The sequence below is a fragment of the Halichoeres trimaculatus genome, unplaced genomic scaffold (genome assembly GCF_033239565.1).
Source record: "Halichoeres trimaculatus isolate MK-OKI-2021-1 unplaced genomic scaffold, fHalTri1.1 fHalTri1_scaffold_20, whole genome shotgun sequence".
Lineage (NCBI taxonomy): Eukaryota > Metazoa > Chordata > Actinopteri > Labriformes > Labridae > Halichoeres > Halichoeres trimaculatus.
This window is the reverse complement of record NW_027437198.1, coordinates 19,008,095-19,029,266: the sequence shown is the minus strand read 5'-3', so window position 1 is coordinate 19,029,266 and position 21,172 is coordinate 19,008,095. Positions and strand designations below refer to the sequence as shown.

The 21,172-nt window shown below is 40.0% G+C and overlaps 3 protein-coding genes across 6 annotated transcripts in view; 2 read left to right on the top strand and 1 right to left on the bottom strand.

Annotated features, from left to right (window-relative positions):
* arhgap44a (Rho GTPase activating protein 44a) overlaps window positions 1-3,802 on the top strand; it is a 42,108-nt gene extending 38,306 nt beyond the window's left edge. For 3 of the 4 annotated variants that reach the window (XM_074696158.1, XM_074696156.1, XM_074696159.1), the window contains one exon: window positions 410-3,802. In XM_074696158.1, coding sequence (XP_074552259.1) covers window positions 410-564 — 155 coding nt within the window. In that variant the 3' untranslated portion in view covers window positions 565-3,802. The remainder of the gene's footprint in view (window positions 1-409) is intronic. The other variant, XM_074696157.1, reaches the window with a different exon arrangement.
* A 2,679-nt stretch (window positions 3,803-6,481) lies between these two features.
* On the bottom strand, window positions 6,482-7,615 carry LOC141810007 (RING finger protein 222). Its single transcript, XM_074697301.1, has one exon. It carries the CDS (start codon window positions 7,526-7,528, stop codon window positions 6,902-6,904), a length of 627 nt encoding a protein of 208 aa, XP_074553402.1. The 5' UTR covers window positions 7,529-7,615; the 3' UTR covers window positions 6,482-6,901.
* A 1,219-nt stretch (window positions 7,616-8,834) lies between these two features.
* Window positions 8,835-20,858, top strand: ndel1b (nudE neurodevelopment protein 1-like 1b). Its single transcript, XM_074697563.1, has 9 exons — window positions 8,835-9,012; window positions 12,882-12,978; window positions 14,682-14,835; window positions 16,921-17,069; window positions 17,206-17,342; window positions 18,133-18,300; window positions 18,384-18,475; window positions 18,656-18,801; window positions 18,921-20,858. The coding sequence occupies exons 2-9, from the start codon at window positions 12,893-12,895 to the stop codon at window positions 19,009-19,011; spliced, it is 1,023 nt and encodes a 340-aa protein (XP_074553664.1). The 5' UTR covers window positions 8,835-9,012; window positions 12,882-12,892; the 3' UTR covers window positions 19,012-20,858.
* Window positions 20,859-21,172: the final 314 nt, after the last annotated feature.

Below are 21,172 nucleotides of genomic sequence, written 5' to 3'. Positions count from 1 at the left end.
TATCTGACCATTGTTGTTAACGTGTACAGTAATGTGTCATTGTGCAGTCATTTTGACTTGTTATTGTATTTTATCTGAAATAGTATGTGTTGTTGTTGTCTCCAAAGACACAAAAAAGCTGTGACATATCACACTTGTCGATACCAAGTTGGTTGCAGTGTGATTAGCTACACACTGAAAATCCCTGTGTAGAATGTGAAGCACATGTAATCTACTGATTACTTCAATCAGGGCAGACATCATATACCATTAGTTCAGACTCAAAAGATTAATATTATTTCTGCTCTCTTCCGTTTTTACACCTCATCGTCATCGTCACATGCCCTCTTCTCCTCCTCCTCTTGCTCATTCCCACCATTCCTGCCATTCTGCTCATCATACTCACCTCTCCCGCCATGCTCACCATTAGATATCTTCAATTATGAAATCCCTTCCATCAATGTCAATCTGGACAGCCTCATCGATGAGTTCAGCGGTGCCCCTTGCAGGAGGTCCATGGCAGTGACAGACTCTCCAGAGGGGGACGCTGTGCCTGAGGAGGAGCCCCAGAGCACCACTCTATGACCTATGACCCTAAGGCATCACAGCTTACCAGCACCCCTATGGCTGTTCATACTCTTAACTGTCGCCACCTGATGGCCTGATGGAAACACACTGGCCTCACCATTGCCCACCTGAAAACAGAACTCGAGCACATCTGCTGCAGGCTGCAAAGAAACTCATCTCTTACAAATGCTCGCTAAAACATAAATGTGATACAAAAAGAAAAAAAAATATCACCAAAATGCCATAGTGGAGGAACAGTTGCCTTTAGGAGAAAAGACTGGACTATAGATGAGTATAACAAATTCTTTTTCTGCTTTGCTTTGTTAATATTTGTTGTTTGATGCTGTGGTCTGTATTTTTGTGGGTTTTTGAATTTCTTTTTGCCTTATTAGAACATGCAATCAAATTGCAGTATGATACTCACACGTTGTGCAACTTTTAGTTAGGGAAACTCAGAGCCTGACGTGGTTAGAAGCAAAGCCGGTCCTCAGGGTGAAACAGAGAGGCAGGATGAGGGAGTAGTCTGGTAGTATTGCTCACAGGGTATTCGAGCTTTGTGCACATTAGAAAAAACGCTGAGCCCTAGAGAAAAGTTCAGCCTGCAGGATGAAACATCAAATGCAGTCTAATTCTTACTGTTACACCCAGTCTTTACTGAACTTTTTTCTTTCACATAACTTAACTGTAGTTCTTTATCTAGCGTTTACCTTCACACAGGTAAACACACTTTAACTCACTTTATACCAGCACAGTATGAGAAGAATGTTATTGTAAATTACATTTCTTTGGACTTGCATCTCCTATTCAGTTTTCAAAGATAGCACCATGTCGTGTTTGCATGACGAGCCAACAGGAACGAACCGCTTTGGATCAAGGGCCTCAGAATGGCAGTGTTTGACTGTGTGTGAGTGTCTCTGCTGTTGTACTTCTTGGAGGGTAAGTTTAGACCAACCATGTGCTGTTACAGTTGGCTGACAATGGATGGATGACTACACTGCCTTTAGGTTCGTATGATTCTCTCTCTTAACCTTGTTTTTCAAGTGCTTCAGGTTCAATAACCTTTGACCCCTAGTGTAAATACAAAGACTGTACATAAATTGATGTATATAAATCTGAGAGGAATACTATATGTAAAATGCATATCTTGAGAATATATAATAATGATAATATATGTGCTGATATTTATCATGTGTAGAAAATGTAATGATTAAAAATTGGATGTTATTTTTGTCCCTGCACACAGTGAACAGGTTTACTGTAGATTCATGATGTTTCACTCTTAACACCAGGTAACAACAATGCTGCAGCACAAAAGCAGAGTCTTAACTCTGCAACAAATCAATTGTAGTCTTTCTAATTCTGTCTCCTGAGCTTCAACTTCTGACACGCTACAGCACTAATGAGTTGCAAACCAACACCCTATATTTTCTTTTTATTCATAGTGCTTAATTTAACAATCCTGTACAGACCATGAGATCACTGAGCTTCTTGGACCTTCTAATATACTGAATACGGTAATAAATGTGGTCTTGGGCCTATATTAGCGGACTGAAGCTAAATACAAGTATCCTCACACATTTTGAAAAACCAATGCTACGGTACCCTTGAAGTCCAAAAAGGTTTTTTTTTTCCATATTGTCTACACAATTTAACCTGTGGACTCAAAAATTTAACTTATGGGCAAAAATTAATGACATGTACTCAAGAAGACTTCAGGGGCTCAGTACAAAGCGCAAAGTCAGAGCAGACACACATCCAAAGAGAAGATCAATGCCCTTTTTCGGTGTTGTTATTCTCACCACAGATTATTAGTTAGAGGTTGACAAATTCATCAAATGCTGCAGTTTCACTTATTTAATCCAATAGAAAATATCCAAGGACAAAAGGTATATCAATTAAAGTGCAATTACAGTGTTTACTGATCCACCTCAGCCAAAAAACAGGGGTTGATGTCCCAGACCTACAGAAAAACAAGCCATTTATTTCAATGCAAAACCACTTTAATTTCATTTACCGTTGTTTATCTTTTTCTTTTTTATTTTAATGCTACTTTTACTTCTGATAAAATGAATTCTGGTTTAACCTCTCTCCAAAAGTGATCTACAGTACAGTATGCATCAGTGTGTGCTCTCAATGGACTCTGTTTATGAAGATTTTTGGTGATGTTGATACTTATATTGATAGTTGTGGTGATTATACTGTTTGACAACAATTGCAAGTGCCCTCACACTGGTTGTTATTTTTCAGAACTATAGGCATAATTAATGTGTGCTAAAGGTCTTATTTTCTGTGCTGGATCCATACATTTATAAAAGGAGGTTATTTGGGGTTTCTCTCTATATATAAATATATCAATGTGTGCAGACTGAATGTGACTCATTCCCTTTCCAACTGTAGGCTACCTGGTTTTATTATAATGCGCTGGCAAATGAGGACTTGTATTTGGATGAAGGTTAATTAGGGCCTGATGGCATGTGTTATTACCAGTACAGGGCAGTACCACTGTAATGCTTTTGTGCATCATAACTGGAGCTTACAGCCACCTGAAAGCATGCATTCATATTCATTAGGTGTGATGATTATGCTGCTGAAAGAAAAAAAAATCATCCGCAACCTCCCCTGAAACACGAGTCATCATTTCATCCCAGATATTATTTCAGCCAATGGGTAACTTACAAACATTTTGAGCATATTCATATGAGCCACATTTTGCACCAAATGGTACATTGTTACATAGTTTTATTGAGCTTTTTATGTGCTGTAGACTTACATTTCTTGACTCTACTTACCACTAATATTTCAGTCTAAAGTGAGGCAAAATTGTTTACATTCTGATGGGGGATTTTAAAATGAGAAAAAATGGTAATTCTTAAAAAATGTCATGCATGCGCTTAGGTAGTCTTTTGATAATCCATGTTTTTGTGTCAATCAGTGTCTTTTTAGGGATTGTAAGAAGGGTAAAGCAAAAAGACGGACTAAAGAGAATGTGGATCACAGTGACTGATCCCCAGTGGGGTTTTGAGCAATACGGTAGAGGAGTAGATGTTGCCTGTGGATGTACTGCCTCCTTCTGCTTTCACTACTAGTGTACAAATGAGAATCTGCCGCTTGTCGAGCCCACCATGCCCCCCTCCCCTCCCCTCCCTCCTCTGCTTAGCATATCAAGTGGAACACAGTGTGTACTGTGAAGCCTACCTGCAATCCTTATCAGAATGTCAGAAATAAATATATATATTAAACTCTACATTTGTAATAATCTCACCGGGTTCTTGTGAATTATTTTCAGGATTTTTTTTTTTTGGGGGGATTTTTTCATCATTTATTTAAGACTCTTTTCTGCCAATTCTGAAATGTCAGATTGTTATAAAAAGAAAAATACTCTGGAGCGTTGATAAGACAAATTTACTTTTTTTGTCTTTTTTTGTATAAATCCTTGTTACATAATTAAGTTAAAATGTATTACATTTTCACATATTGGGGTGTAATTACATAATGTGGCGTTACAGGGCTGTGAGGACTTTCAACGTGATCTTGAAAAAGTCCCCCTTCTAGATACATGCCCAATCGCTATCCAAATTTTAAGATGAGCTTGTCAGCGCCAGTAGAGGTTATTTCAAGATGCTGCTTGGTAGCTCAAACAGGACCAGATTGATTTACAGCAGTTTAGTAGTTAGGAGATAAATCTGTGTTTTTCTTGGCTGAAAATGATATTTTCAATCAATTTTGTAGTGATGGTGGACATAGGAGCCTAAATGTCTGACAGAAAAAGGACAGAAGAGCAGAAGAAAGCTAAACAAGATAGTGATAGAGCTCAAGCTAAAGGCTAAAACAAGGGCTAAAAGCTAAAAAGGCTAAACTGTTTGTGATAATGTTCATTCCAACCCACATGCAGCAGTTATTCTGCAGTGGTCTGTTCAGACTTGAGAGTCTAGCAATAAAATGAAGGTTATGGTTACGTTAGCTCTGCTTGGTACGAGTGCTAGCAGTAGGATTCACTAACAGCATTGTCAGTCAGTAGCGCTATATGTGAGCAGCTACCAACCTGCTGTATGAACTGACAATTTGCTTGTTGTCATGTTAGCCTGCGGATACGTCCTGGCACAGGGCTGCAAGTATTGCTACATATAGCCGGCTACTGAAGTATGGTACAAACTTACATTCACTTGTTGTCATGTTTCAAACAAAGGTTCTACATAACTGGACTGCAAAAAAATATCTTACCTAGTCATGTTTTATCTGATCAAACATTATCTTCAGCAAAGAAGATTTGTTCCGAAACAAACACATGCCTGGTTGAAAATTACATCTTCAAGACAGTGTGCGTGGGACTCTGGGCCAAAAGGTCCATCCAATAACTGCAGAACATCCTCACAGCATCTTTAAGCAATTAATGCACAATTTCTGTTCTTCGATAGCTTGAAATTAGGCATTTCTGAACAAGTTAAGTAAATTTGGCTCATATTAAGTCTTAAAAATGTTTTTGTTTTGTTTTGTTTATTTAATGAAGATGTGAAAAAAATTGCTTGGTTTTCAGCTTCTGCAGTGTCTTATTTTTAGTAACCAAAAAAGGTCCATGTACTATCCTTTTAGAGTAATGGTGCATCTGTAGTTCCTGTCCCTGGTGGCTGTGCTGGCAGTGTTTGAAAGGGATTAAATAAAAATAGCAGTTTCTGCCATCAGTGTATAAACCCCAGTTACCAGTTATCAGCCCACACTGTATATCTTAAAAGTCATTTACTGCAAAATAACATCCTGATAGTACATATACTCATCTGTCCAGGTTTGAAGATTCTCTGCCGAGATTTAATCCTGCTATTGATAAATTTAGAACAATAGGACACCTGTAGAAATATGTGACAATTTTCTTTCTCACAATTGAGACTTTGACATGAATAAATAGCTTTTATATATATATATATATATATATATATATATATATATATATATATATATATATATATATATATATATATATATATATATATATATATATATATATATATATATATATATATATATATATATATATATATATATCTGTCATTAGCTTTTTACCTTACTTTCCAGCTCACATTTCTCTTTTCTCTATGATATGCAACACACTGATGGCATTATCTAAAAAAAAATCTGAATCAACAAAGAAAACAAATAAGTCATTTTCTTCCTTCATTCAGGAACACCAGAGATGACTAATGCCAAAGCAGAGAAGCCTCCTAAAGTGTGTAACCTGTAGGACAGGCCCATCAGGATGGCTGAAGGATTGACAGAAGAGGAAATGGGGAGCGACGTTTGTCCGCCTGGTAGTGATACTTCTGCTCACCTCTTGCATAATTCTGTTCTTTCTGCTCTGTCTTGTGCTGGGGTCTTGAAAAGGTAGAGGTAACCTGATGCTGCAGTCTGGCAGTGTATCTCATTACTGATCAACTTATCCAAACCCGCAAGGTTATCTCCTTTAGAGGAGGTGCATCAGGTATTTTCCACTGACAGTTCTAAAGGTGGAGCTCTTTACATACAATAGAACGACCCTTACAATAGACAACATTCCTTTACATATTACATAAGTTTGAGTACAAAGTGAAAAATGTGTGAGATTTCCCATTTTTAATCCAATCAGACATCTTTTCAAGTGATGTAAGAAGAGAAGGTCTGTCAGCACTACACCCCATCTGCTTTAACCAGATATCTAACAACTACTCAACAAAGCTGATGTCTGCCAACATGAAACTTGATGTGAACACACCCCCAAAGACAATCCTTCTGGTGGCAAAGATGTTGTTGCTCTTCAGTTTGAAGTTGCTTAGAAACGGTTACTGGAGACCCAACAATGACTTGAGACACTTTGCAGCTCAGAGACTGTGCAAGGTTCAGATAGTTTTATTCCATTTGTTTTTCACCAAACATGTTTAAATGCTATGTTTGAATTATAATTGGACAATACTTTTAATAACAACATTAACATAAGACACTTTAAAGTTGTTCTTAAGCCTGTTTGGCTCTCATATAACTGGTAGAACATGTCACAGACAGGAATGTGAAACAAAGTGTGTCAGACTTTCCTCGCCTTTAGCCTACTAAGACTGTTGCCAGGTGATGCTCATAAATGACATGGACATGCCTATAAAAACTTCTGACTGTACCTTTAAATCAGGGCAGAAAATAACAATACCAAAAGCATACAACACTTTTCAAAGCCCCAAAAAGGCTTTCGTTTTTAAGGCATTAATTTAATGTGATCATATTGAGCTGTGAGGAAATATAAACTTTATTGCAGATTCCGTGGATGATACGAGACGTCAAATGTCAGTTCGTCATGTCCTCTTGGCACTTAATAATCCTTAGAATGAATAAAAGTGATCTAAGCCAATAAAATCCAGGGTAAAGTTGCAGCTACAAGTGCGAGTAAAGTAAATGCTGTCAGTAAGATGATCAAACATCGTGCAGTTGTGCAAATCCTGCGCCTTCTCCTGCGCGGAGGATGAACCACTGTCATCACAACGCTGAGCGCATCGTCCTCAGCCATGGGTCGCCCCTGAGCGCTTATGATAAAGATCTGAGACGCTTTATGGCTGGGTCTGATCAGCCTCTGTCGTTGAACTCGTTCAGACACCCACCTAAAGCAACGAGCAGCCCAGTTCACCCCGCTGGGTAAAGTGTTCTCAGAGGCGCGCCGTGCGCTCTGGTGCTCTCCCAGTGGCAGAGGGAGAGGGATCTCCAGCGTCTGCCCCTCCGCTGGATCCTTGTCCGTCGCAAGGGACACCAGGACTTCCTTTTGTTTCCCGATGAATGTGAGATGTCTGCATATAGGGCAGGCAATAGTGTCTCTGATGTTTCCATCGCTGTTGATGCTGACCAGAGTTTTGACCAAACAGTCGTGGCAGAAAACATGCCCGCAACTCAGAGTCCTCTCTGCGCCAGAAAGACCCTCATAACACACTGGACACTCATGTGCGTCTTCCTGACTGTCTTGCTTGTAAAATGCCATGAAAGGAAAAATAATATCCTCAGAAAAAAAACAGCTCAGTAGATTCCTCTGTTTGATGTAGTCCGAATTCCTTCCAGATCCTCTCAACTCATGGCTGTCTTTACTTTTGGTTGTGGGTGGAGGCGAGAGCTGCGCCTTGCAAAACAGGGCCTGCCACCTGTAACCGCAGTGACTTGACGGATTGGGTTCCTTTGAGGTGTCATTGGCAGTTTAAGTGGCCAAGCTGGTTCACATTTCTTTTTTATGTGCTGTCTGCCAAGTTACGGGTTTGGGACAGCTGGGAAACATGTACAACTTTTTCACACTTCACAAAACTGCTGTGTAGACTGCACGTGAATAAAATATATTATTCGTTAAATGTAATGTTCCATTCAGTCAAATCAAGTCAAGTCAAAGTTTATTTATAAAGCACGTTTAAAAACAACCTCGGTTGACCAAAGTGCTTTACAGGGGTACAAAACAATCTCTCACACAATGCATAAAAACAGAGAAAAAAAAAATAAGATAAGGATAAAAATGATAAAAGTACAGTAAAAAAAATAGGAAAGGGAATAAAATGTAAGGGATAAAAGATACGAAGATAAAAAGAGATAAAAAACCAAGATTACTCATTTAGTTGGGATTGAACGCCAAAGAAAAGAGATAGGTTTTCAGTAGTGTTTTAAAGTGCTCAGTTGACTGTGCAGCTCTAACCTGGATAGGTAGGCTGTTCCACAGCTTTGGTGCCGACACCGCAAATGCTCTATCCCCCGAGTGGAGAGCCCTGTCCGAGCTACTGCCAGGAGCAACTGGTTTGATGACCTAAGCGCCCTGGTAGTCATATGAGGCTTTAAAAGTTCAGCCAGACCATTCAAGCACTTATTTAGACCTATTCAATTTAGGCCTATTCAAATGTCCAAGAAACTCAAATTACATAAAAAAATACATTAAATTTTTTAACTGATAATTTGACCAAAAACCCCCTTGAATAAATGTAAAGTACAAGATTTATTTAGAGGGTTTTATGTACAAAACAACTAATTGGAATGTTGTGAATTAGATCTGTCTTTAGACGGATGCTCCCCCTTTGGGATTATGTCTGCACCGTCTGCACACTCAAAGGTTACAGTTTATGTCTGGCAACAATGTGCCACCTTGTGGTCACTACAGTGAAAACTGTGTTTAGCAACCTAGCACCATGACAAAAAAAAAAAAAAGAAAGACAGAAAAAAAGAGGTGCGGCTGATTCTGTTTCGGTAGCAGCAGCCCTGCCCTTTTTTCTGACGCAGGCGTACATTACGTAAGCGCGTACGTCCATGTCAGGCGTTACGTCGGTTCCGGGAGACGCGTTGGCAATTTCCTAAACACAGCTCTGTCACTTCAGTATCATCCGAGGCCAGGGCAGGGGAGAGGTGTGTGTGTGCGTGTGTTTGTTGGATGTAACACTGACTAGAAGAGGACCCGCTGAAACTGACGACACTCGGACATCGATTTGACATGAGCAGGTGTTGTATTTATCTGTTAATATTCCGTTTTATTGCGAGCAATGTTTGACCTGTTTGTGTAGTGAGCTGTCGTGTTCATCCGCGGCTCTCTCTGTGATTTAACAATATGACAGCTCGAGCTCGGTTCAAAATGTTGGGCGGTTTACTTCAAATTATCTGCTTTCTTTGGCTTTCTCTGTCCTTAACTTTTCTTACAATACCCGTGCTCCTTACCACAAATAGCATAACGGATACTGCTAGGCTTTAAGCTAAGCTTCTCATTTACAGCCTGTCACATCACGCAGTATCATACATCCAGACGTTTACAGCAGTGAGCCTTATATTAGATGACATCTGACGATGACCGCTGTACACAGAGACATGGCCTCTTGGGTGTCAGCTTGGTTATTTAGGTCACAATTTTTATAAAGAAGACTAATGTTGTCTACAAATATGATTTGGTTGAATTGTTTTGTATTAATTGCTGTGAAAGTCGCATTTTCTTGCTTTTCGCTGAGCACTTAGATAGCTACACCCCACGAAGAAGCCCTAGTTTGAAAGTGTGACATCAGTGTCTCTTAGTAAGCACCTAGTCATCCTCAAAATGAAAAAAAGAGGATGTAGAGAGAAAGATGTGGGAAAGGAAACTCTTTCACTGCCTTCCTTTGTTATTTGGAAAAAGATGCTTCCACTGTGAGAATTATACACTTTGCTGGACCTGTGTCCTGTCAGTATTGTTCCAGCAGAAAAATAGATCCTGGGGTCAAACTTACACCGGTCAAAAGGATGCTGAAATGAGAGATAACAGTAGAAGTCATGACCTGTTAGGTGATATGGTGATTTGTCATTAAGCGCGTCTTTTTCACCTATTTTAGGTTCTGTAATTGAACTGTGAGTTTATTAATAGCTGTAGCACTTTTGAGGAGGTGATTACACACTTGTAAGGTCTTTGATCTGAATCACTATGGAAACAGTTTCCTGTCGCCCATGCCTTTGTGGACCTGCATAGATCAATGGAAATCACTGGATCCTATTCAAGCCACCCAGCACCTCATCTAAAGGAGACTATTTTTGCACAATCATCTGATTTTATAATCAGAGAATCTATTTTTTCCCTGGAGGGGTTCATAGTTTCTCTTTTTTTTCTTCGATAAAACAAACATATAATGTCACCAGCAGCCTGGGAGCTTTTTCCTCTCTCCACCCTTGCTGTATTTGGGTCTTGGGTTTCCTCAGTGAATTTTCAGAGTAGTGCTCTGACACGTGAAGGGCCTGTGGTGAGTAAATTGTTGATGACGCTGCCTCAGAGGAATGTTTGAGGGGAAGGGCGGGCGGTCCGGCTTCGGAGTCCAGACTGTCTTCTTCTTGGAAGGGAAAATAACACACCATCCTACTTATCAAATCCCAAACCGGCAATGTAACAGTAGTGGACTCAAGAACACATGTAACAGCTCAGATACATCATAAGCTAAAACTCATTGTACGTTAATTGGTTGTCTTGATAAGGCTCTACTTGGATCAGAGACACTCCTCTGACCACAGCAAAAGGACTGTAAAGAGGCAGCTGCTGTTCCACCCACCCACAACGAACATGCAAACAGCCTCTGTCCAGATGTGTTTAATCATTTCCGGAAGCCTACCTCACTGGTTTATGACGATCACAGAGTGACACAGAGTTTATTAGCTCACCAAAAAAGAGGAACAAGCGTCTCCTGAAGTGTTGATTTGGCAAAGAGGAAGGAAGATGAAAAAAGTGCTCAAGTGACGTGTTTTAAAAACACTAGACCAGACGACATCAGACAGCTTTGATCTGTAAAAACCTTTGCCACATTAATCATCACTGATTCCTGCTAATTCCTGCTAATGAATGGTTTATTTTGACACTTAATCAACAGGAGCACTTGATGCTAAAGCATTCAGATGGCCTCTGAAAGATTAGCTGCTGTAGTTAGTAAATATTTAACTAAGGATGACGTGACCCCAGACCATCAAAATGGCGTGACCAGTCTGATCTGGCTTAGTTTGGACTCTCAGATAGAGACAGATCTGGCTCTATGGAATGAGGGCTATGTTAAAATCTTGTTTTCCTTCGTTGTTGGCTTTGAGATAAGAGGAGAATGCACTGAACCTGATGCTACATGCCAGAGGATGCACATAGTTTGTTGAAGTCATGTGCGGGTTTGAATGCTTGTCCTACTTTTCAGCTCTTGAGCAGTTAACTTGGACGTTTTTCATTTTTGTACTGCAGGTATTGAACAAACAGATTTTGTTTTGTTTTGTTCTTGTTTAAAGTCTTTCCAATCAGCCAAAGCTAGAAAAACTCATAATCCTGCTAAAGGTAGCAGTAAAAGTAGGGATGTGGACCAAATAAGGTACTTTTATAGGTACTGACCAAATTCTATCTGTAGTACTAAGTACCGATTCATGTAAGATCAAAGGGAACCATATTTTGGTAGGCAATTTTCCATACTCACAAAACAGCATGTTCTTCTGCTTTTATTATTAAAAAAACTATTAACACTTTACCACTTTAAATTTAAATTTCAGTTCTTACTAACAAAATGATTACAAGTTGTATAGTTTAAAACACCCCAGGAACAGTCAACATTGTGCACAGTTTATCTAAGTCAGTGAATGAACAGTGACATTACCATCTCAAATTTGTTAGCTCAGTGTGGCTAACGTTAGAACAACTAGCCTTTATCAACCCTACAGTTTAACACCCACATGCTGTTCTGGTTACACATTGCTTGAGTGCTTATAGGCAAGTTTAACCAGACACTAACAACTTTAACCCACTTTCTAGATCGATACTGTTGAAAAACAGATGCTTTCTGTGGACAAATATAACATAAGATTAGGATTTCAGGACTTCAAGAGGGCTTGACATTAACATCGGCCAACTGGCCAAATGCCTGTGGATTCCGGCAGTGGCTGGTAACACTGCCGCTCCCACTGGCCACTTTGGTGGGTTGAATTTTATCTCAAACATGGAGCAGAGAGACAAGCAAAAAGATGACTCTGATGATGAAAGCTCTGAGGAAATTTAATTTACCTTTCCTTCATTGTCATTCTCATAAAAAAGAAATAATTTTCTGATTACAATCATTAATAAATATTTAAGCAGACAGTGTCTCTTGCTGAGTTTTTATCAGTTCAATTAATCCCCTTTACCATTTTATTATAAGCAATAACAAACTATTATTTTAATTACTATGTCTTAATAGACTGCATATTTTCATATGAAAGGAGCACAATGTTACAACTTTATCAGAGCTGAATACCTGATTAAGGACCTGTGGATTTTAACATTGATGTAGTCTTGTTTTGAGTGTGCATAGGGGTCATTTACATTTCAAGAGGTTGTAAATCTTTTTAAAGTAAACTTTAGCATGTCATCATCCCCTTCAATCATATTAAACATAATTATCCAACAACAAATTGTGACCAGTGAAAATACTGAGTAGCTAGTAACTCTGGGATACCACTAGCCACAGTGGCTGGTGAGCAAAAAAGTTAATGTCAAGCCCTGGACTTCAACGTAGAAAACATAAGCAGTCAGATAAAGTGAGTCTTGGTGCTGACAGGCAAGATGATGACATTTGATTGTTTAGTATCAGACTGCTGGAAAGTCTTATAATAACAAAGGAAGGCCGGCATAATAAAATATAAATTAAAAAAAAAGAGCATGCAAAGAGTTAAGTAAGCCAGTACTATTTAAATAAAACATTTTTACAATTTTTCTTTGAATCAAATTACTAGATTTTTTCAGGCCTTTTATCAATAAAGACAACAACTTGATCCCACACCCCCTCCCATCTTCAGCAACAGACTCGTTGATCAAGAGCATATGAATGCCAAACTTACATTCTGTCTTCTCTCATTCTCAGGTTGCCCTGACATGGACACAGAGATGATTCCAAAGTTTTCATCAAAAGATGAGGAAGTTGATTACTGGAAGTCCCAAGCCCTGAAATATAAGAAAAGGTAAGCCGAATGATGTGTGTGCTCACCTGTATTCCACTCTTTGATGTATAACCTCTTAATCTATGTTAAATATGTTGTTATGATCAGACACGACTGACTGGAGAACTACTTTGTGCCAGTTTGAAAATTAAGTTATGTAACAATGTGTCATTTTAATTCTGCGATCTGCCTTGAGATCAGACATTGAACCAAATAAAAGACGGCAGCAATCCCCTGTTTGATGAAAAACACTTTGAGATAACGCTCCAAACTTCAAACAGGAGTAAGCCAACTTTATTTGATGAGTTGTCTCACTCTTATGTAAGAGGCAGAGGCGAATTCGCAGAGCCTGTGGTTCTCTCTGTAGTCCTGACGAATGTAAATACACAATAATTTCCACCCAAACGTTCACTGCAGGGCAGGGCAAAGTCTTTGCTTGTCCATTTAGGGAAAATGAGAGACAAGCTATTTCAAATTGGTGCCCACAGGCTCCTTCTTGAGCAAATGATTAAATCTTTGACTTCTTTAACAGAAGCTGTGACCTAGTCTGTGTTTTTTTCTATCAGTCTTTTCCTGCATGTGTGGAGTTAGAGTAACATTATACTCTTCAGTGACATGTTAAAGGCAGTGCAGAGGGAGCTACAGTCAAGCTGGTTTTCTAAGAAATTCCTGTGAAGGGCACTGAAGAGGAAAAACTCCACACATGGAAAAAGAATCACCGAGTATTGAGTTCACCACAGCAGGATTTGGAAGCTCGCTTCCCAGGATTACTTCACGCTCTGCATTAATAAGTTACCTATTGAAAAGATATCTCTGTGATGTAATACATTGAACTCATGGCTTTATAACCACTTAACCCACGAGACATTACCCAGTTTATCATGAGCAGTACAATAGGTGTTAGTTCGACATCATGAAAAGTGTGAAAAAGTTCAGGCCAAAGTGTCAAACAGGAAAGTTGTAGGACCCAGCAGCGTGCTGATGAAGCAGCCGCTGTAGTGTTGGTATGTGTGGCACGACACAGGGACAACAACTGATTCATGGATTCCACAGCCACTGTGAGGCCACGAGTCAGCTGATCTCAGAGCTGTGTTAACTACAGTGTCATGTGTGTGAACCTGGACGGACAGAAAAAAGTCACTTCCATGCAGAAAACGTAGGATATCTCTGTCTACTCTTCCGTCCTTCATGTCAAAATGTTTTCCTGGACACCTTCATGAGTTATTGTGTGTTTTTTAGACTGCCCACATCCTGTTTTCTCACTTGTGTCCCCATCCTGTTTCTGCACCCTCTCCTTGTCCTGACCTTTCACCTCCCGCACAGCTGAGGAAGCCGAGCAGCAGGCCTGCTTCTCTGAGCTCCCTCTAAACCCACCTTTTCTCACAGTACAGCTGTCTCTCTAGAGCTGTATATTTAGAGTCCTAACTCCACAGTGCTGAGCTCTGCACTGTTTCCTGTGCAGCAGAAGAAGAGATGAAGGTTAAAAATACACAAACATCCGCCTGACTTTTTATGCAGGTTTATTTTTGGCTAGAAGAGACAAAGCTGCTGGAACATACCTGAGCGCGGCTCATCTTACAGGACAAAAGACAGACAGTTTTCTAGAGCTGATGCCAGCGTGGGGTCACTCGTTCAGGCAGCTTTAACAAAAGAGTGGTGTGCATTGAACAGGGTGCATGGTGGATGACGGTGATTGTTAATGTGTCTGTTTGTGTACAATGCAGCTGTCATGATGCCCAGGAGGAGCTGCAGGAGTTCCAGGAGGGAAGCCGGGAGCTGGAGGCGGAGTTGGAAGCACAGCTCGGCCAGGCTGAGCACCGCATTCGAGACCTCCAGAGTGAAAATGAAAGACTGAAGAACGAAGTGGCAAACCTTAAGGTAATGCAGCCTGGTAAATGCCTGTTTTACATGTATTTATATTAATTTGGCCTGGTTAAGCGATTAACAGCCCCAAAATTAGTCATCTCTAAATGCTGTTTCCCAGTTTTTGTAGTTAGTTTCGACTTTTCTGGGTAAACTTAAGTTCAGTCACACAACATCAGCTGACAAAGTTTAGCAGTGAGAAGCAAGACCTGACCTTTTTCTTGAAGAAAGCAATTTCTTATATTTATTCTGTAGTAATTGTGGAAACAGGAGCGGCACTGGGCACAGAGTTTGCTTGTTGTCATATCTCAAACAAAAGCGCTACATAGCTATAAATAAATATATTACCTCATCACTTTGTATCCTGCAAAAATTTACTTGAACAAAGGAAGAAATGTTAAGGTAATCTAATCTCCAGTTGTTTGCTTCCGAAACACACACTGCTGGTCAGAGTTGATAAATGCAGTCAACACGCAATAGAACAGAGTCGGACTGCAAATATATATGTTGTATTAGAGGTGTTAAGCTGCATGTTAAAGGGACAGTTCAGTTTTTTTGAAGTGGGGTTGTATGAGCTCTAAGTGACCACTAAGGACATTAGATACCGTAGAAAGTTGTCTCCTCTCCCTCAGTAAGACACAGACTGTAATAACTGGTGACGAGGAAATAGGCGCTAACAGGGAAATACCGTACCGGATTCAAAGGCTATTTTCTCTGCCTACAAGAACTCAAATCAAAAAGTAATACCACAGTTTAAATGTACGCTACATATAATAATTTTTAAGTGCATTAAGTCTTCAGAAATATAAACATTTATCTGGACCTAACTAACTCATGTATCCTTCCGCGCAGCGCTAGTGTGCTCTGTCCCCCCTCCTCCTTTCAGCTGTAGGGAATGTAAACAAGCTATGCTTCGGGCGCCTGCTGTAGCCTCGTGTAAGTTTGATCAAGTATCGTAATTCTTTTGTTTGTACTCTAAGGATTGTGAGGCAGCGTAGGAAATTCAAAATGAGTGACTATGACAGCGACGATGAAGTTTCATTCACTTTGGAACCAAAAGGATACCTGTATGAACCGGAGCACACAGAAAAAGAGCTGCTACAGATGGCGACTGAAAGGAATACAGAGGAAACATCCACGGACACTGGACATCAAGATAGAGTCGGAAATACTCAGTGGTGTATTTCAGAGGAGACAACTTTCTACTGTAACTTATGTCCTTAGTGGTCACATAGAGCTCATACAACCCCACTTCCAAAAAACTGAACTGTCCCTTCAACTAAGGGGCAACATCCGGTTAGTAAAAATAAAGCCTTGTTATCGATATTAGGATCGTTTGATTGTCCATTCAGAGACACAGCTCAGGTCACCTAACTGGTGGCTGCTCGAAAGAAAACTCATGGTCTGTGTCATAACAAATGTGGCTGCGTCCACGGATTGGCTTCATTTCACTGTTTCAGGAACAGACAGGTGACGCCATAGAGGCTATGTCCATGTTTTATACAGTCTAAGATATTAGTGTACTGACTGTGTGATAGTGCTTATGGGAAACTGAGTCTTTTTACAAAAAGTGTCTCTGACTGCAACCAACCCCAAATAGTCCGCTCAGCACTTTCATTTAGGAGCTCATCTGTTTCTCTTGGATCCTGAGGATAAGGTCCACTGTCTTATTTGTAAGCCCAGTCTAAATAAAATACCCTCTTCCGTAATCCTCCAGCTCTTCTTAATTGGATGTCAGGATTAGGAGTAAATAAATAGAGAAGTACCAGGACAGGTTTTAGTCTTTGCCTCTGCTGGCATGACTGGTAATCAGGTGATCAAGTGACAGTGTTTACATACAGGATAATTACTGTTACCACCATGGAAGATTGTGCTCTTAGGTTTGATGGCATTTTGGTAATGAACCAATGAGATCATGAGTCATGCTTTTCTCTCATTGTGTCCCTGAGGCCAGAACAACAGGCAAATGAGCCACAGGGCCTCCCCGGGCGCACAGAGGCTGTTTGAAAGTGAACCAGTGCAGAAGGACATATTGTTTTGTAATTATCAGTTTGATGTTTTTCTTGTTAACTTATGCTCACACTCTGTCTGACTTTGCAGGAGAAACTGGAGCAGCAGTATTCCCAGAGTTATAAACAGATCTCTGTGCTCGAGGATGACCTGGGCCAGACACGCAGCATTAAGGAGCAGCTCCATAAATACGTCCGAGAGCTTGAGCAGGCCAATGACGACCTTGAGAGAGCCAAAAGGTCAGATTGACACAGAGAAGTCCTAATGTGCCATTAAACTGGATCCGTCATGTATTTTTCAGGGGAGATGTTTGATTTTTTTGTATTTTCACAGCAGCATTTTCTAACAGTCTTGTCCAACAACTTGCATGTACAGGGCAACGATAGTGTCTCTCGAGGACTTTGAGGGTCGTTTAAACCAGGCCATCGAAAGAAACGCCTTCCTAGAGAGTGAGCTGGATGAGAAGGAGTCTCTTCTGGTGTCCGTGCAGCGGCTGAAAGATGAAGCAAGAGGTAAAGATTCCATTCTTGCATCCCACCACCTGTTTAAGGGATTCCCTCCTTCACTAACACTCTGCTTATGAAAGACGCTTGGTGCTCCCAGTGCAGCGCAGCTCTAAATCTTTAGCCAGACTCTTCCCCTCTGTTGTGCCCAAATAGTGGAATAAATTACTTAACTCCATATGATCCCCAGAGTCCCTTTCTACTTTTAATAGATGTCTGAAGACTCATCTGTTCAGGGAACACTTAAGTATTTAAGCCAGGGATCTCATACTCCTGCCATGGAGAGCCAAGAGGTGCAGGTTTTCTTTCCAAACAAAAACTCCACCAGCTAATTTCACTGATTACCTCACCTTCAAGCAGAGAGCAGGGACTAATCAGTGAAATCAGCTGGTGGACTTTTTGGTTGGAAAGAAAACCTGCAGCCTCTTGGCCTGCCATGGCACGAGTTTGAGATCCCTGATTTAAGCTGACCTTTCTCCTCTTTGTCCTCAGGGGTAAAATGAGTCAGAAGGTCTAAGACTAAGCTTTTAGTGAACTTTCAGCACTAATTACTGAATGTTGTTGAAGGTTGAAGTATATTGTTGCAGCAATTGATTGTGGTTGTGGTTTGTTGGCTAGATTATTCTACATTATTTTATACAAAAACCCTCCTACAGTTAATGGCAGCACCTGCAGTTGAATAACTTGAAGCATTGTAGTCACACTAACTAGGTTTACCTTCTGTATAAATTCTTGCTTGTGTTGTACGTCACTTTGTAAAAAAGTGTCTGCTGAGTTTGACCCTGTTTCCATTCTGCAGACCTGAGACAGGAGCTGGCAGTACGAGAGCGGACTACAGACAGAATGTCTGCACCCAGCTCTCCCACCTTGGACATCGACAAGATTGATTCTGCAGTGCAAGCCTCCTTATCCCTCCCTGCCACACCTGTAGGAAAGAACATAGAGCATCCTTTCATCACCTCGAAAGGTGGGTTAACCAAAATTTGTCTTGTTGCACATGTGAAACCACAAATCCTGCACAGAGACTGATGTTTTTTTCTTCATGTGCAGCATTGACCAACGGCTGTGGCAACTCATCCCTCACACCAACTGCAAGAATCTCAGCTCTTAATATCGTTGGTGACCTCCTGAGGAAAGTAGGGGTAGGTACCATTTCCTGTGATTACCACATTGTGACATTTCCTGTTTATGTCCTCTGATTTGATGTTATGTAAAAGTTATAGATAAGACGCAGAGCATCAAGGAACAGTATGTCCTTGGCCACAGGATGTCCAGGGGGATTTGTGATTAATGCTGATCGTCTTTCTCGGTTTTGTGATTAGGCTCTGGAGTCGAAACTCGCAGCTTGCAGAAACTTTGCCAAAGACCAGGCAGCAAGAAAAAATTATGCCAAGGAGAACGGCACACTCATCAACAGCAACGCCACAAAGTTCTCTCACTCTCTACATACGACTTATTTTGACAAAACGTGAGTGTTTTAAATCCTCTGAGACACAGTGTGTGTGTGTGTCATCCCTGCTTTTACGCCTATTCATCTTGCATATGTTCATGTTGTTGATATCATACATCTCCTTCTGGCGAACGCAGGACTGTTAATGGTCTGGACCCCAGCTCGTTGACCTCCATGGCAGCATCCAGAGCCGTGTCCCCGCCAGGCATGCTGCCTCTGAGTGTGTGAGGCCTCCCCACACCACATTAACCTCACCAAATACAACACGGGAACAGAGAGGACACTTGAAAGACCATTACATTGTGTGCTAAGCGTGTGTGAGAGAGTGTGTGTGTGAAAGGAAGCCTGATGTGTGATTGACTGTTCAGGACTGTGCACTTCTGAACGTGGTGTGTAAACGAGAGGCCTGACTTCACCGTGACCTTGCCTCCAGGTTGCAGCTCTAAATGCATCTGTGTGTAGGTGCACAGTGGCGTGTGCGTATGTTCCTACCACGTACTTGCATGTGCCTGAAGCTGTACTGTGCTGCGCTTGTATGAATGTCACTGCAAATGCATTGCTTCTCTAGAAACGACACCTTTAGATTCTTAGTTCCACTGTTTATCTAAAAGCTAATCTGACAAAAGGTCTCACAGACCACAGCTTCCTGATAAACCGTCTTTTCCTTTGTTTCCTCTTAAATTGCACAGCTAAGCTTATTTCAATTCAGAATGTATTATATTTAAAAGGGATGTGTTCTTATTTACTAATTTATCTATCACAGTATGCTTTAAAATGCAATATTGCTTACAGCTGTTTTCTTGCATGTGTGCATATGTTACGTGGGGTAGTGGAGGTGGAGTGGGACCCCACATTTATGACTGAAGTGAATGTTGATCGTTCAAAGCCATGTAGCTTTAGTGTGATTGTTCCTTTATTGACTGGCTACTTGCTTTTTTATTTAAAGCAGCAAGTTCAGAAAATTCAGCTGGTTCTGTCCTCTGGGTTAAACCTGCACTTAAACAAACTTATTCTCATCGGTTTGGTTGCAGGAAGTGTTTCCGTCTGTGGACGAGAGAGCAGTTTTGCCTTTTTTATGTATTTTTTTTTATATTTTGACTGGCTCATTTACCTCATTTTGATGCTAAGACACATACTCATGGTAGATTTTTAATAGGAGCAAGAAAATTTGGAATTTAAAACAGAAAAATGATACTAACACTAGGTTCTTAAGTCAGGCTGTTCTTTAGCTGTAGTATACAAATTCATGATCCACTGTGGCCTTTGTGTCAAGCAGCACATTGACCAAACATCTGTTATGTCAGGTGTCTGAACTTAGTGTTCATGTACCTTGACTGTTTTTTTTTATTGTGCGTGGATGTCAGGATTTAGTATGGCCACTAAAATGAACCCTGCCATACTCTGCAAAAACTGAAATCTGTGAGCTTTGTCATAAATTTAGAGAAAGAAAAAAAGGTTATCAGTCTTAATGAGCAAGTTTCACCTGAAAAGTCAAGAAAAGTTTCATATTTCAAGACATGAAAAGACAAAAACAACGCCTGAACTGCTTCAAAATTATCTGCCTTGTCTACTTTCTTGAAGTAAGAATAATGTTCTCATAAAAAAAGCACATTTTCTTACTCTGTTGATTTTTTTTGTGTGTGTGTGCTGTACAACCACTCAGGTGCCACTTTAGTCTCTGATATCTTGAAATAGGACTTTTCTGCACATGCAAGAGAGGTTTGGCTCATATTTTGTCAAATTTGTACCAAAGCTAAGATAAAAACATACAGTGGATATCAGTTTTTGCAGTGTAATTTTCTGTGTCACCACCTTGAAACCTAACTTTCTGTCATTCTTTTGTTTAATAACATGAGATGTCCTTCCGGGCACTCAGTGAGCCTGTTACTCAAACTTATTCTACAGCTAGTGTACATAGCTTGTAAGGATGGTCATTTGTACATACTGATTAAGGTCCTATTTATTTCAGATTCTGTATGGCATGTTCAGATTATAAATGGTTAAAACCATTGTTTAATGATACTAAAACGTTTGTCAAAATTGTTTAAGTAAATAAAATCTGAGATGAGAAAGTGTGTTGTGTAGCTTGGATCATATATTGTCAGCACCAAAAATGAAACAAATCATTGACTGAGTGAACATTTTACAAAACCTCTTAATTATTGTTTTGGCCTTATATGGAAAAACACCATTCTTAATTTACAATGTTGAAACTTAACTTTCAGAGGAATGATGTCATCCAATTATTGTTAGAAAATAAAAGTAATTTAAGTTGACTGTTGAAATGCATTGGGCTTTTATTAAAACATAAAAAAGTTAAGAAAAAAAAACAATAATAAAAAAAAATAATATGTAAGGATGAGAAATGACAGTCAGCTGATTGGTTATT

Bases quoted from the DNA above. Each gene is read 5' to 3' on its own strand.
- LOC141810007 (XM_074697301.1), bottom strand. From the start codon at position 7,528: ATGGCATTTTACAAGCAAGACAGTCAGGAAGACGCACATGAGTGTCCA.
- ndel1b (XM_074697563.1), top strand. From the start codon at position 12,893: ATGGACACAGAGATGATTCCAAAGTTTTCATCAAAAGATGAGGAAGTT. The intron at 14,836-16,920 runs GTAATGCAGCCT...CTGACTTTGCAG, and splicing joins ACGAAGTGGCAAACCTTAAG to GAGAAACTGGAGCAGCAGTA. The intron at 17,070-17,205 runs GTCAGATTGACA...TTGCATGTACAG, and splicing joins GACCTTGAGAGAGCCAAAAG to GGCAACGATAGTGTCTCTCG.